Consider the following 14,641-nt stretch of genomic DNA (forward strand, 5'->3'; position numbering starts at 1 on the left):
ACTAAAGTAAACAGTCGTCGCTAAGCTAAACGGTAGCTATTTCAGGTTAAGTGTTCAGCTGTAGTCCTGAAGCCTTGTCATATATGACTGAGGTAAACTGTCGCCATCCGTTATAACCGTTATATCCGTTATAACCGTTAGCTGTGGAGACGCGATGGAGCGGCTTAAAGTCACAAGACACGAATAAAGACACTGATATTTCACACCGTAATTTTACCTTCTCTCGTCTTGTTCCTTGTTTCTCCATCCTGTCCCGCTTTAGTTTCCCCTCAACAACAGCAATGTGAAACTTTCAGCCCATGATAGGTTTCTCTCCGAGCCGAAGGGGGAAAAAGGGCCGTTAAGGTCCAGTCGAGTGAATAAGAAGAAGAATAAAAGCCCAAACTTCACTTCGGAGCCGCACGAGCGATTTCAGTGTGGGGAAAAACAGGGCACGCGCGGAGTTTTTGCAGAAAGCGTCAGCAACTCCGAGGGAAAAAGTTATTCCTGGGGAAAGTGCGCCATGTTGTCAAATCCGCTTTTCTTGCGGATTTTCCCCTCCTGGTAGAGGCGGTTCAGAATGGCATGGTTTCGGCGGCGGTGAAGGGCGCAATTAACTATTCGTGACATCAGGCGGGAGTTGAGTTACCGAGTAGCGCGTGCACGCTCCTCCATCACTGCACGTTAGACCTGTTGCTTACAAACGCAAACCTGCACGCACAGGTTTATTGCTCTAGTCATCGTCACACCTATGACCTTTTTTTTTCTTTTGTGCATGAACCAAAATCGTGCAAGAATCAAAAATCACACATAGACAAAAAAACGTGGGTTTATGTACAATATATACAATAATAAACGTTTGCATAATATATGAACATGAATATTCACTATTATTGCAAAATGTCCAGTTAAGGCAAGCTGTGCATGACTGCATTCTGCATTCATTTGCTGTACAGTTGATGCGCTTTTTTACTTTTAATCGTTTTCGGTCTATGGAGCTTGGAGTGCATCCTTAGACACTTTTTGTGCAGTCTGATTGGAGAGTTTTTCCTCTTGGACCGCTTGTTGTTGAATCGCTTTGCTATGCGCTTCGGAGCCGCTAGATGTCGCCAAACAGCCGCGCGTTTGTTCCAGCGCCCGATGAATGGCGCGTCATTAGAAAAGGAGGTGGAGCAACTGTTAAAGAAAGAGGGCCGAGATTTAAAATGGCACCCTGGTCATTCTTCATGGTTATTAGCTCTTTGTAATTAGCACAGTGTTTTAGAGAATGGGATTTGTATTTTCAGGTGTCTTGATGTCTCTTAATGTCCAGCCAAAACTTCATGAACCATCTATTTGCTTATCATTGTGTAATACAATTCTAGATCTTTTAGGTTTGTAGATAATCTAAGCTCTGTACATAAATGTAAAAAAAAAAGGCACACCGTTAAGCAAATCACTCCATATACAAGTAATTGTACCATAACAATCTAGTTTAGAGTCTCACACTCTACATAACATGGAAGGTAAACATAACAGCACACGTCATGTCATAAACAAGATGTGCAGGATGGTGTGAGGTTTCACAACCCAAACATTTTCCTAACGTTTTTTTTTCTTATTACAGCCTGCCCTGACTTGTTTTATTCGACTTATATTGTGTGAATTTTTATAGAAATTACAAATATACGACATTAATGAAAGACACATCATGCTTTTAACAGTATGTAGGAACATTTAATGCTGTGGAACGTCTCCAAGACATGTCATTTCCTGTTATCGCTTATGTAATAGCAGTTATAAACAGTGATTTCCTCACCAGCCACTCTTGAAGACTTTCTGATGGTGATAAACTTACAAAACAATGACACCCAAGGCACTTTGATAGATAAATGATAAACATATGTCTCCTTAGAGAATGTTACCATACCAACAATTGTTTTTTTTTGTTGTTGTTGTTGTTGTTTAAAAAATATATTTTTAAATCCAGCTATTGGATAAAGAGGCTATACATTTCCTTGTTACTATAGAAACAATAACATATTATAGCTAGTGCTACTGACAGAGCTGATGCTACAGAAATAATCAACACCTTTAGGCTATTTGTATTCAAAATTCCACAGCACTGTATTATAACAAGAAACATTATCTTTTCACAAAACACTATGTTGTATTATAATTATCCTGAGCCCATTAATGTACATTGGTGACGCAATGTCAGATTGTATGAGTAAACTAGATATTTAACTATAGTATACTTTCAGCCTTGACTGTATAATAGTACACTATTTAAGAAAAAACATGGCATGGTTTCTTCCATAGCTGTTGAATCATTTTACATACTCAAAAAACCCAAAAGATTTAAATGCTTAGCTTAATTTACTGAACCAACCTTTCACTCCCAGTGCAGTTCTGAGGCAGAATGAAACAGGATTGGGACACAAAGTCCAGCAGCCAGAAATGAACCATGTCAGCTTCATCCTCTCCAGCCAGCTCTCTGGCAAGTCTATTGCACAAACAGCAAGCTTCGGTTTTTCTGCCCAAGTCAGCTGCTTTTCAATTCTTGGGATTAGAGTGCTGTATATGTGTATATGCATTATACCTGGCTGTACAGTTGCAGTGGTACATGGTGATGTGTTCAGTATTGCGCAGGCCAAATTTCTCCTGCAGTGCAGGTATCTGATAATGACAGGAGTCCAAGTCTTTATAACTCTCACAGGTGTCCAGTTTACCTATAAAACAGAAAGTTTGGAGTTAACTCATATTATGCTAATAAACACAGGAGACAACTTATTTAAAAGACACTTCTTTTACCTTTTTGACTTGTGTGCATCTCAGGATGGAGGTGTTTCTTTGCTGAACCTGCTGTTTGTGGTTTTGTTGAGGCTGTTATTTCTGTTTTTGGTATTTCTCTTGTTTGGGTCTTTAGTGGGTCTGTTGCCTCTGTTTTTGGCAACTCTGTTATTTGTGTCTCACCAAAGTTTGTTGTTTCTGGGCTTGTTGAGTTTGTTTCTGTTTTTGTTTGGTCTGTTATCACTGGGTTTGTTGAGTCTGTTGCTTCTGTTTTTGTTGAGTCTGTTATTGCTGGGTTTGTTGAGTCTGTTGCTTCTGTTTTTGTTAAGTCTGTTATCACTGGGTTTGTTGAGTCTGTTGCTTCTGTTTTTGTTGAGTCTGTTGCTTCTGTTTTTGTTAAGTCTGTTATTGCTGGGTTTGTTGAGTCTGTTGCTTCTGTTTTTGTTAAGTCTGTTATCACTGGGTTTGTTGAGTCTGTTGCTTCTGTTTTTGTTGAGTCTGTTGCTTCTGTTTTTGTTGAGTCTGTTATTGCTGGGTTTGTTGAGTCTGTCGCTTCTGTTTTTGTTGAGTCTGTTATTGCTGGGTTTGAGTCTGTTGCTTCTGTTTTTGTTGAGTCTGTTATTGCTGGGTTTGTTGAGTCTGTTGCTTCTGTTTTTGTTGAGTCTGTTGCTTCTGTTTTTGTTGAGTCTGTTATCACTGGGTTTGTTGAGTCTGTTGCTTCTGTTCTTGTTGAGTCTGTTGCTTCTGTTTTTGTTAAGTCTGTTATTGCTGGGTTTGTTGAGTCTGTCGCTTCTGTTTTTGTTAAGTCTGTTATCACTGGGTTTGTTGAGTCTGTCACTTCTGTTTTGGTTAAGTCTGTTATTGCTGTGTTTGTTGAGTCTGTTATCACTGGGTTTGTTGAGTCTGTTGTTCTATCTATTGTTTTTGTCACTGGTGAGTTTGTTATTACTGATTTTAAGGAGACTGTTGTTTGTTTCTGTTCTGAATCAGTTTTTTCTGTTTTGGATGAGTATGTTATATGTGTCATTAGTGTTTCTTCATGAAGTTTAGGCAGCTGAGATCTATTAACTGTAACAGATTGTGGTACTGTCATTGATGAATGCTTTTTTCTGGCATCTTCAGTGACGATGTCAGATGACATTACCCAGTCATTAGTAACTGTTAGCTCTCCAAATGACACTGTGTGATGGATGCTAAGATCCAGTTTATCATCTTCCAATAATGTGGAATTGTAATCAGTTGCATCTCTCAATAGAGCATAGGTAGTCATGTGACTGTGTTTACACCTGTTACAAAAGATTAAAAGAGTAGTATTGTAGAGTAATACTAACCTTTATTGAAAAGTAAGTGGATTTTGTACATTTTGCATGCCTCACACATTTACTTCTATTATATGCCAACGAAGAGAAGCTGAAAATGTGTAGATTCATTAGATAAAGAGGATAGCTTACATGCCCCACCAGGTCCTTTCTGCACACTCCAATCTCTGTGAAAATTCAAAGCAACGCATCTTGAGGACATTGAAGTAGCCATAACCTACCATGTCAGACATCCTATCATTGGCATTATGAAGGCAGCGGCGAAATCTGAAACAAAAATCACAGTGACAGATTGCATTAAGATAACCTAATAGGCTTATCAGTGGGATACAGTAAATTACAACACCCTACTAGTTGCTACGGTGGCATGCCATTACAAAGAAGTTGTATGCTGTAATATAATAAGACTTACTTGCTATCACAGTTACAGTGTGATAAAGTGAAGAAGTGACTGTTGAAAACGCCATAACCAAACTGAAAGGACGAAATGGTTTGCTCACAGTGGTCATGCTCCCTACAGCACTTATCAGTATCCTCAAATAAACCTAGGATACAAGAAGACAGGTGTAATAATAAGAAAGCTGTCGATGACCATTAAACAAAGTTGACTCAGTATCACAATCAATCCATTTAGCTAACCTAAGTCTGAAAAATCAGATGCTTTGTTCCCAGAGCCACACCACAGAGTGCCTGGAATCATCCATGCCCGCTTTGAACGCTTCGGCTTTTGGAAAGTTTCTCCATTGTTCTGGTAAACAGTTTTGCTATCCTTATATTCATTGTCTCTTTTCCTGCGCACAGGCAGTCTCAGTTCCGGTAAATGTCCCACATCTACACAGAGGCCATCAGGTTCAATCAACTTACTGATGTTAAAGCGTCCATCTGGAATGTCTGAGAAAAGCCTGCTTCTGTCTTTCCAGCACTTTGATGAAAAGCTTTTAATAACAGCATGGTTGTTGCTTGTAATGCACTCTATCAGGCTGTTTTCCTTGTTCCAGATACTGTCAAATAAGACAAAAGATCTCTCTTTGCCTACTGTAGTCTGGTGAAGGAACATATAATGTGTCTGTCCATTGGAAATAGAATTAGTCCAGAGGCAAAAATAGCTGTTTCTTCCAGATGTCCAAAAGTGACCAGCAGCAGAAAAATAAAAAAAAACTAAAACAAGGGATAATATAAGCAGAGAAAGGCAGAGGCCATTCATTTTAGATTTCAATTCAGAACATAAAATTATAGTTTTTCATAGACTTATGTAAGCTGTTTTTTTAAATCGTTGCCATTTAGAAAGTTGAAGAACTAAGCCTATGAGTGTCTGAATGAACACATCCACTCTAGCTATGAGACCTTGGGGTTTATATCTCAGTCAGAAAGCATGACTTTCCTCATGTAGTGGCCTTACATCAGCGTCAGAGGGCGTGTCAACAAACTTGGATTTTGGTTAACAGATTTCTTTTTTTTTATGTTGGACCACTTGTTGGTAGCACATATACACATGCTTGTTATTGTCCTTGTTAGTCTCGCTCACACACACACACACACACACACACACACACACACACACACACACAACCATTTTATAATGGTTTATCAGCAAAACTTTCATGTTTTATCATTAACAACAATAATGTTATCATCCTGGATGACAACTTTTAACAACACGATAAGACAGAATTCAAATTCCAGAGAAAATCAATGCACATATCCTGCAGCTGTTAAGAATGTTAAGTCAACACATGACAATACATTTCATAGCATAATATTAATATTCTCATCATGTTTTCAGAATTATTGACTATGTAATAAAAAAAAAAAAAAAAAGGTTAGTAATTTACAAAATTACTCATAAAATGAATCATAAAATTTCAAATTATGATGTAATGCAATTCTGAAGATGGACTATAAAGATAAGATGAAAGAAGCTTGGCACACTTATGGGAAGACTGCAAAGTTTACAAAGCAAAGCAAAGTTCACGTTGGTTCTTCTTGCGTGTCCGGCTGCAGTGACCGATCGAGCCCTCACCTGATTTTGCACCAACTTTTCTGTCCTATCACCACTCGAGCCACGTTAATGATTAGCCGTGTATCCTTGCAAACATTGCTTCGGCGAATCGAATCAGAATGACTGTGACTCATGAGTCTATAAAAAGGGTTACATCTAGCTATGTCTACATCTATGGAAGATCTTTCATTGTGTCTTACGTACAACTTTAGTACACGGTGCCTCCTTGAAAGATTAAATCGCTTAGATAGTTACTATCCCTTAAATATCTAAGGGGAATATTATCTCAGTGTATATGATTGTATGATGAAGTACACTCAGAAAATGGGGTCAAGAGTTCTTTAATGTGTATTTTGTATGGATAGATAGATAGATAGATAGATAGATAGATAGATAGATAGATAGATAGATACATTTTTAGTGATTCATAAAAACCATGACCTTTTTCTCTCTTGTAGAATACAGTCTATACATAATCAAATCTCATTTCCTTATAATTGGATGTACAATTTTCTCCTTTTAACACCTATTATGTTAAAAGCATAACCTTGCCCCCCACTGCTCCATGCAGTGTTTTAAAAGTGCAGCGTCTGGATAACTTCATATCTGAAACCCCCTGCCAAGCTACACAATGCTTTGTCAACAATGCTTTATGCCACTCCGGTTGATCATAATGACATGTCAAGGTCCGGTAGCACTTTATAACAAATCAAATATCCTGAGCTGGGTTACAGACAATAACCCCCAGATCACAATAACATGCTCTTTTATCTTTATACATAATATAGACATGCTGTGTGGTTGTGCATGCTGTGTTCATTGTTTACACTAAGGTCAGATTTTACCAATATTATCCTGGTACATTTATTCGACTCACTGTCAGAACTTTCCATCAAGAAAACTGTATATTATATTATATTATATTATATTATAAGGTTTAGGTAATTTATTCATGTGCCCACTTGGTTTTATTTTTATGCTCACACTGGTTTTGTAAAAAAGTAAAAAAAATATAATAATAATAATAATAGTAATAATAATAAATCATCCTACTGACAATGGGCATCAGAGGAGAAGTCCTCCTCTTTCTCCACAATGGAAAATGAGATTATGTCACACACTGTCAAACTCGTCACTTGACCTTTGTGCCAGATCTTCTGAGACGGCTGAAGGTGAAGACAGAATCACGGCAGTGCAAACACAACACTGACACCTTGGGAATTGCGAGAGGTGTGGTCCCTGCCAGGATCCAACAGATCATCACTCTTTATGAGGCTGTTTATTAGTAATGACTTTATTGGCTACATTAGGATCATACACTGAAAATCCACTGAATATATTAAACAAATATATTAAATAATCTTTTCATATCTGTCGCAATATAACAAGGGCAAACATGTTTAAGAAAGTGTCCATGCACAAATAACATTTCTCTTTGAATAAGCAAGCATTTAGTCTATATATATATATATATATGTATATATATATATATACATATATATATATATACATATACATATATATATATATATACACACACACACACATATATTTACTCTCCACTCTATTAGGAAAACCTGTACTTTCATGCAGTAAGCTGATCAGTCAATCATGGGGCAGCAGCATGATGCATAAACTCATGCAGATACAGATCAAGATCTTCAGTTAATGTTCACATCAAAGATCAGAACGTGGAAAATTGGGATCTCTGTGAGTTCAGAGTTCAGAACACTTTGTCAGGTTGAGTAACTCAAATAATCACTGTCAACGTTGAACCTTTGAGTGAGTTTGGGTGATCCTGTGCCCATATTCGCCTGAAATTCTTGTTCTTGCCTGAAAACAGCGGAACCTGATGTGGCTCATCCGGATCAAGGTTGCATTTTGAGATGCTTTTCTGCTTACCACGCTTGGATAGAGTGCTTATTAGAGTTACTAAAGTTTTCCTGTCATTCTCTACTCAGCTCCTCTCACAGTAATCAGTTGAATGATTTTTGTTTTGTTTCTTCTGCCAATTCTAGAGACTGTTTTGTGTGAAAATCCCAGGAGCTCAGCAGTGAAATACTCAAACCAGTCATCTGGTACCAACAACCATATTACAGTTAACATCACAAAGAACACATTTTTCCCCATTCTGATGTTTGTTGTAAACTCTAACTGAAGCTCTTGATCTCTGTCTGCATTATTGAATGCATTTTGCTGTTGCTAAATGATTGGCTGATTATTATAGAGGTGTACCTAATAAAGTGGACAGTGAGTGTCAACAGTTATTACTCAGTTTCTTTGTCGTTTTTCTACGGTGTAAAATACAACTTTGGATCTGAAAAATAGATGGGAATATCAATATACAACCACCTGTATACAAGATGTAGCTTCTGTCCTGTGTGCAGAATTTTATAATCAATCTTATTAGAGCGGTCATTTTGTCACAATTAATGGCAAAATGATTTAGGGGAAGATGCTCATACTGGAAAATACAGCAATTACATCACATTTAAAGTCACGTTTACGTTCTCGGTACCTAATGCAACACGTTTTTTTTTCTCATCATACTGTGCAATAGTGGATTCGATTCAATACGGTTAGACGGTTAAAGATGATCTAAACCACTAATTACATAAGATCTCATTGTAAGAGCACGAAGCACGACATGCACTATCGTACATGAAGTCAGGCTAATTAGCACAGTAGGAGCAGTTTTAAGAGAGGGATGAAAATGAATAGTGGAAGACAGGATCGTACAGAGTCACAAAAGTAAGAGCTATTAGGATATGAAGAGCAGCACATTTTAGTCATCAGCCTCGATGTTGTTTTGATTGTACAGCACATGCCAGCGTTCGATCTTCTTGTCTTTGTTCTTCAGGCACTCGTACCAATGCTTCAGGCATTCTCCTTTGGCTGTGATACCAAGCTGGCAGCCTCCTGTGTTTCATACAACATATATATTTTTTTAACTATTTCATCTGCTTGCATTGGGGTCATATGGACAGAATTCCATGTTCAATTGAAAAGCAATTGGCAAACACACGTTGCAACACTTTTCATTAGTGACATCTGAATTGTGTGTGTCTTTGTCTGCGATGTCCTTTACGTGATGCCTGTTCTCTTACTGAACAAAAGGTGTGGATGTGCGTTCAAAGAATGTGAGAGAATTAAATGCATTTATCTCTTATGCAACCCGCAGTTCACTGTGAGGTTCACTTTAAACATGCCAGCACAAAACACCAAGCCTGCTGTCAGACATAAGTCTTCGTTGTATTTAGAACAATAAATAAGGAAGGTTCAACCGTTTGAATCGTAAACTGTTTTAAGATTTTGCCCTATGATTACTATTTTTACTAATAAAAGACTCATATACGTTTTATACGTTTACCTTTTATCTGTCAACGATAATGAACATAAAAAATGCAGCTCATGGTCATGAAGACTTTCTTGTGCCAGACAACATTATAAAGCTTTTAAAAAACTTTCCCACAGAAATCTTTTGTGTGGTTTGTCTTGCCCTGAATAAATTGTACTTTACGTGGAAATTATGATGTGTTAACACAAGGCGGAACTATCGCCAGAGCTGACATTATATATTCAAATTTATGGCAGATGATAATTTATAGAACTGAGCTGTTGAGGGATCGCTCAGAAGGATAGCTTGTAGCCTGGCAGTGTTGGGACTTGAACTAATGACCTTCCAAGCAGTAATCCAATACATTAAACACTGAGCCTACATTAAACAGGTGCCTTCTGACAAATTTGCAATGTGGTGAGACGTCCCGTTGGCGCTGCTGACTCGTCAATGTATTAAGAGCTAAAGATAAACATTTTTAAATCTTTTGCCCTGGAAAGTGAACTGGGAAACAGGTAGCTAGTTTAATTAAACATTCCCAAGAAAAAAAATTTCTTCTTCTGTCTGCAAACCTGCCTAACAAACATAAAGACATCCGAGAGAAGGCTTGTGATTATATTATATGATATAAAATAATTATCTTATAGCTGTGGCATTTTACAGACTAGAACTCTAGAGTCTGACGAGAGTCTGATGAGATCACAACATCTGTTCTGACACAGATTCGGTATTTCATTCTTTAAAAGCAAATCCACACATTCAGTAAAGAAGAAAAAAATACGACTAGCGATACACAATTTTTCGTTTTAACCACGTTGTCCGCATTTAATGTGAAGGGTGCGCGTTGCCCCTCACATTCCTCTAACCTAATGATTGCATTTTTAATGTGACATGAATTTCTTTCCATATTCATCAAGGTCATGGCCTTCATTATCATGACTTTGGCCTGTGGAATATTGCATGCATATTCCAATACATGACAGCAGTTTGAGTGTACAACATTAAAATGATAAGAAACTGTAGAGTATACTAATACTAATATTACTACTACAGCCAATTTTTATTATTATTATTATTATTATTATTATTATTATTATTACAATATCACTATACCTATGAAATCATTGGCTTTTCCCATGTCATAATCCCAGACAGAGATGTCCAAAGTCTTCTTTGCTAGTTCACTGTGTTTGATCTCATAGCTGAATTCCTGCAATAACAGAAAAAAGAAACCCTGTCAAGCGTGTGTGAAACGTGTGAGTGGCAAAATCCATTTCATGCGACGTGAACTGAATAAAGCACCTTCTTTGTCTTAAACTGACAGAGCTCATAAATGTTCTTTTAAGGTGTCATGTCAGTGGTGCTTATTAATAAAACAGAGGGATATTAGCGAGACAGACGGCGAGAGCAAACCTCATTAAATTCAGGGTTGAGGGTCTTCTTCTTGATCTGCGTTTTATTCTTCGCTTTCTTCCCCATGTCAGGTTTCAGGCAGCTACAAAGCAGCATGAAGACAATAAACATGACAATGTGCAGTTCACTTATGAGCTACACTGGAGCCTAATTAGCTTTAAGAAAAAAATAATCTATCAAATAAGCTCTAACATGCTTAACAATGAATGTCATTTAGCATGACCTCATTTGCATAAGGACTGATGATGTCAAGGCTTTATATCACTTTGGAGGATTGAGGATTTTGCCCAATTGCATTATGTATGTAAATGTATAAGTGATCAGACAGGAGACTGATGTTGATGTTTTAAATGCTGTTTACTGTATAATAGCTTTTTTAATACCTACATCTTGACATAAGGGTCAGAGTACCCGTTGGCGTCCATGGGAGCCAGATGAGCACAGCGGTTAATACCCACAATGAGTTGACTCCGCTGGCTGTTGTAGGAGAGAGACACCAGAATGCGTCCTCTCTCCTCTGCATCGTCACCTTCGTTTACCTACGAGCGCAATCCAGTAGTTACAATATTAAAGGAACCAGTCCTTTAGGTTTCAAGGATTTTACTTTATTATCACAATGAATAATAACGGTTAAAATATATCGGTTAAGCTTCAAATCCCCAACTAACAAAAGGAGAAAAATAAAAAAATAAAGCTCCTTCAACAGGAACGTAAAAACTTTGTGAGCTATTTCCACCTGAAAAAAATATAAACAGAAAATCTAGCCATATTGTGTTTGAAATATCACTTACTTAGAGCTGAGTAATCAGAGCTGAGTAATCAGAATAAAAGCGCTCTTGCTCATGTGATATTGTTTAAATAGCTCTATTTTTTCTATTTCCATTAAGCTTTCCTGTTCTATTCTTTATGTATGATTTAGTTACCTCCTCCTCATACAATGCCATACCACGTACTGCACCTCCAGCAGCTGTTCGCTTCACCTACATGGGAGGTGGGAGGACCAAAAGCACATCCGAATGAAATCCAAGAGCATGTTTGACAAGAATATCTGTAATATAATAAGATCAGTATCTGGTGATACTGTACGGCTTACCGGAATAACTCTCTCCAAACACACACTGAAGTTCTTCTTCTGGTTCGGCTTGAGCTTCTTCAGCACCACGCGGGTTTCTCCGATGAACTCGTTATGTCCAAATTTGTCTTCATCGCTCACAGAGAGTCTGACAATGAACAATGAGCAACGAATAATGCGGATGCAGACCCTTAGCAATCGAACGAATGTCCTGCCTTTAATTAAGAGATGAAATCTCTGAATAATACAAATCGATATTAGCAATGAACAGAATCACAATCAGATCATTTTTTTTTTGTAAGTGGAACAGCTCAGCTAACAAGTATTCCATTGTCAGTCGATCCAGTATTTACAGCTCGCTATAAAGAATCTGATATCTCTGAACATCGGCTCTGTTCCCGTTTCCAACTTCAGAACGATGGTAACTCATGCAAAGATTATATCCAGCTAACTAAAAATTACACTGTCATGATCAACTGAGCCATGGAATAACAATGGCGAGAGAAAAATTTGAGAAAAGATTATCACTGGCAACTTCCTGGAGCAGCTCAACCTCAAATCTGACGGTCATTGTGGTTAGACTACTGATTGTGATGGGAGGTTGTGAGTTTAAATCCCAGGGCCACCAATCTGTCACTCCTGGACCCTTGAGCGAGGCCCTTAACCCTCAGTTACGTAGCTTACATTTACATTTCCAGCATTTGGCAGACACCAAATGGACATACATTATCTCATTTTTATACAACTGAGCAATTGAGGGTTAAGGGCCTTGCTCAGGGGCCCAAGAGTGGCAGATTGGTGGACCTGGGTTTGCACTCACAACCTTATGATTGGTAGCACAACACCTTAACCACTAGGCTACCACTCAGCTTTATAAATGTCATAAATGTAAATATAAATCTGATCAGTTGCCTATTTTATTTCCTACGACCGAGAAATTATTTCTGTATTGATTTCTAAGAAATAAATGCTTACTAAGAAATCAATCAATAATCTCTTGTTCCTATATCAGCTATATTATAATCTTATGTATTCTCACTCATGTAAATTCTTGTTGCATTTATAGACAATATTACTTACTAGCTTCACGGTCGTGTTTAATTGTATTTGGATTAGCGATTGATATGCGAGCCGTCCGTCTTAACTCGGTGGTATTAAGCTGTACATAATATAGCACTTCTTTAAAGACTGACCTATTTGTCGTGTAATGAGAACAAACCATTTCAAGTCCTTGACATAATTCTGGATTAAACAAGTAACACAGACTTTTATGTCTGCTCACGGCCTTTGCTATTTGATGAAGCAACATTAATGATTATATTATACTGCTCTCTTTCTTTAACAATTAACCTTGACTTTTACATTTGGTATAGAACAAAGCTCTAAATATAACACAATTATCACATTACCTGAGGGTTTTTTTCTGCATGTCCTCATTGGTGATGCCGTGATAAACCAGCGTCTCGTTCCAAGCTGGATTTAAGGTGTTGCGCAGAGTCTTTGTGCGTAGCTTGTTAGACTAAACAAAAAAAAAAAGAAGAAACACTTGTAGGGTTTACATTTATATAAACAAGTCAACATAATAGTCAGGATATTTATAATAATTTTTTTTTTATTCAGCTTCATGAATATGTAGTTCAGAAGGTGCCCTAGTTACTAGATACACAATGCAATGGAAACCAGAGAATGTTCTGGATGCAGCCAGAAAGCTGCACACACTAGAACTGTCTAAATAAACATCTAGGTCCCATTAATAACATTACGAGAAGATTCTCAGCTTAACATCCATCGCACCAACAAACAGAGTACACAGACACGCCAACTAGCTATTGTTCTATGTAAATGTAGCAACATATGATACAAATGGGGAACAAAATTTCTTCCTTTTATGACTTTAATGTATTTCCTGATGGCACTTACTAATGCAGCAGTCAGATTAGTCCAAATGTTTACCTTGCTAGCACCAGGAAGCAAATGCAGTTTGACATATGGATCAGCGAGGCCATTGGAGTCCATTGACTTGAGGCCCTTAACCAAAGAGACAATGATAAACAATTTCAGAAACTGTGAGTAGGTGTGTGTGTGTGTGTATGTGTGTGTGTGTGTGTGTGTGTGTGTCCAAGTCTGAGAGCACCCAGACAATCGTTACAATCGTCTGTACTTTGCATTCTTTTCTAACGTCATATAAACATTTTCATTGGAAATTCAGTTCCTGACAGTAACATAAGTGAAAAGTTTTAAATCTTTTAAATATGTACAAGAATTTCAGAGTTTTCACGAGTTTGTGTGAAACCTGATGATCCGTTTTCAAATCATCAGAGTGTCGTCTGAACACAAGCTTCAGGGAAAGAAATTAGATGGCAGGAAATATTGAGCTTTTGCACAAAGCAGTTAACACGGTCAATATCACACCTGCTGATATTTAAACTGGAACCTGGAAATAGTGCAGAATCTTGAATATTAAATTGTGAAAGATATTAAACGTTTATGATTTATTATAAATATTTAAGAATTGTACAGTATATATATACACGCACACACGCACTGAGCACTTTATTATTAGGAACATCTACACGTTTATGCAATTATCTAATCAGCCAATTGTGTGGCAGCAGTGCAATGAAGAAAATCATGCAGATATGAACCAGCATCTTCGGGTAATGTTCGTCGTTCATCAAAAGAAAGGTAAGTGCAATCTTAGTGATTTTATCTATGGCAAGATTACTGGTTTGAGCATTTTTGTAACTGCT

General features: G+C 37.5%; 3 protein-coding genes across 6 annotated transcripts in view; all 3 read right to left on the reverse strand.

Moving 5' to 3' along the window:
• Positions 1 to 640, reverse strand: part of ttc28 (tetratricopeptide repeat domain 28) — a 177,171-nt gene extending 176,531 nt beyond the window's left edge. For both annotated transcript variants that reach the window (XM_027139634.2, XM_027139633.2), the window contains exon 1: positions 218 to 640. In XM_027139634.2, the coding sequence (XP_026995435.1) occupies positions 218 to 247 (30 nt within the window). In that variant the 5' untranslated portion in view covers positions 248 to 640. The remainder of the gene's footprint in view (positions 1 to 217) is intronic.
• Positions 641 to 790: 150 nt separating this feature from the next.
• pla2g3 (phospholipase A2 group III) lies at positions 791 to 5,466 on the reverse strand. Its single transcript, XM_047804551.1, has 7 exons — positions 4,710 to 5,466; positions 4,483 to 4,615; positions 4,203 to 4,337; positions 2,773 to 4,037; positions 2,561 to 2,690; positions 2,351 to 2,464; positions 791 to 1,155 (listed from the first exon to the last, which is right to left on the reverse strand). The coding sequence occupies exons 1-7, from the start codon at positions 5,272 to 5,274 to the stop codon at positions 921 to 923; spliced, it is 2,577 nt and encodes an 858-aa protein (XP_047660507.1). The 5' UTR covers positions 5,275 to 5,466; the 3' UTR covers positions 791 to 920.
• Positions 5,467 to 7,126: 1,660 nt separating this feature from the next.
• rph3aa (rabphilin 3A homolog (mouse), a) overlaps positions 7,127 to 14,641 on the reverse strand; it is a 29,446-nt gene continuing 21,931 nt past the window's right edge. For 2 of the 3 annotated variants that reach the window (XM_027139331.2, XM_027139330.2), the window contains exons 9-16: positions 13,845 to 13,919; positions 13,301 to 13,410; positions 11,913 to 12,039; positions 11,743 to 11,799; positions 11,207 to 11,358; positions 10,820 to 10,901; positions 10,520 to 10,616; positions 7,127 to 8,988 (exon numbers count right to left, since the gene is read on the reverse strand). In XM_027139331.2, the coding sequence (XP_026995132.1) occupies positions 8,855 to 8,988; positions 10,520 to 10,616; positions 10,820 to 10,901; positions 11,207 to 11,358; positions 11,743 to 11,799; positions 11,913 to 12,039; positions 13,301 to 13,410; positions 13,845 to 13,919 (834 nt within the window). In that variant the 3' untranslated portion in view covers positions 7,127 to 8,854. The remainder of the gene's footprint in view (positions 8,989 to 10,519; positions 10,617 to 10,819; positions 10,902 to 11,206; positions 11,359 to 11,742; positions 11,800 to 11,912; positions 12,040 to 13,300; positions 13,411 to 13,844; positions 13,920 to 14,641) is intronic. The other variant, XM_027139333.2, reaches the window with a different exon arrangement.

Source organism: Tachysurus fulvidraco, chromosome 20, assembly GCF_022655615.1.
Source record: "Tachysurus fulvidraco isolate hzauxx_2018 chromosome 20, HZAU_PFXX_2.0, whole genome shotgun sequence".
Classification (NCBI taxonomy): Eukaryota; Metazoa; Chordata; class Actinopteri; order Siluriformes; family Bagridae; genus Tachysurus; species Tachysurus fulvidraco.

Bases quoted from the DNA above. Each gene is read 5' to 3' on its own strand.
- pla2g3 (XM_047804551.1), bottom strand. From the start codon at position 5,274: ATGAATGGCCTCTGCCTTTCTCTGCTTATATTATCCCTTGTTTTAGTT. The intron at 4,338-4,482 runs GTAAGTCTTATT...TTTTTGTTTCAG, and splicing joins CACTGTAACTGTGATAGCAA to ATTTCGCCGCTGCCTTCATA. The intron at 2,465-2,560 runs GTATAATGCATA...TTTGTGCAATAG, and splicing joins CACTGCAACTGTACAGCCAG to ACTTGCCAGAGAGCTGGCTG.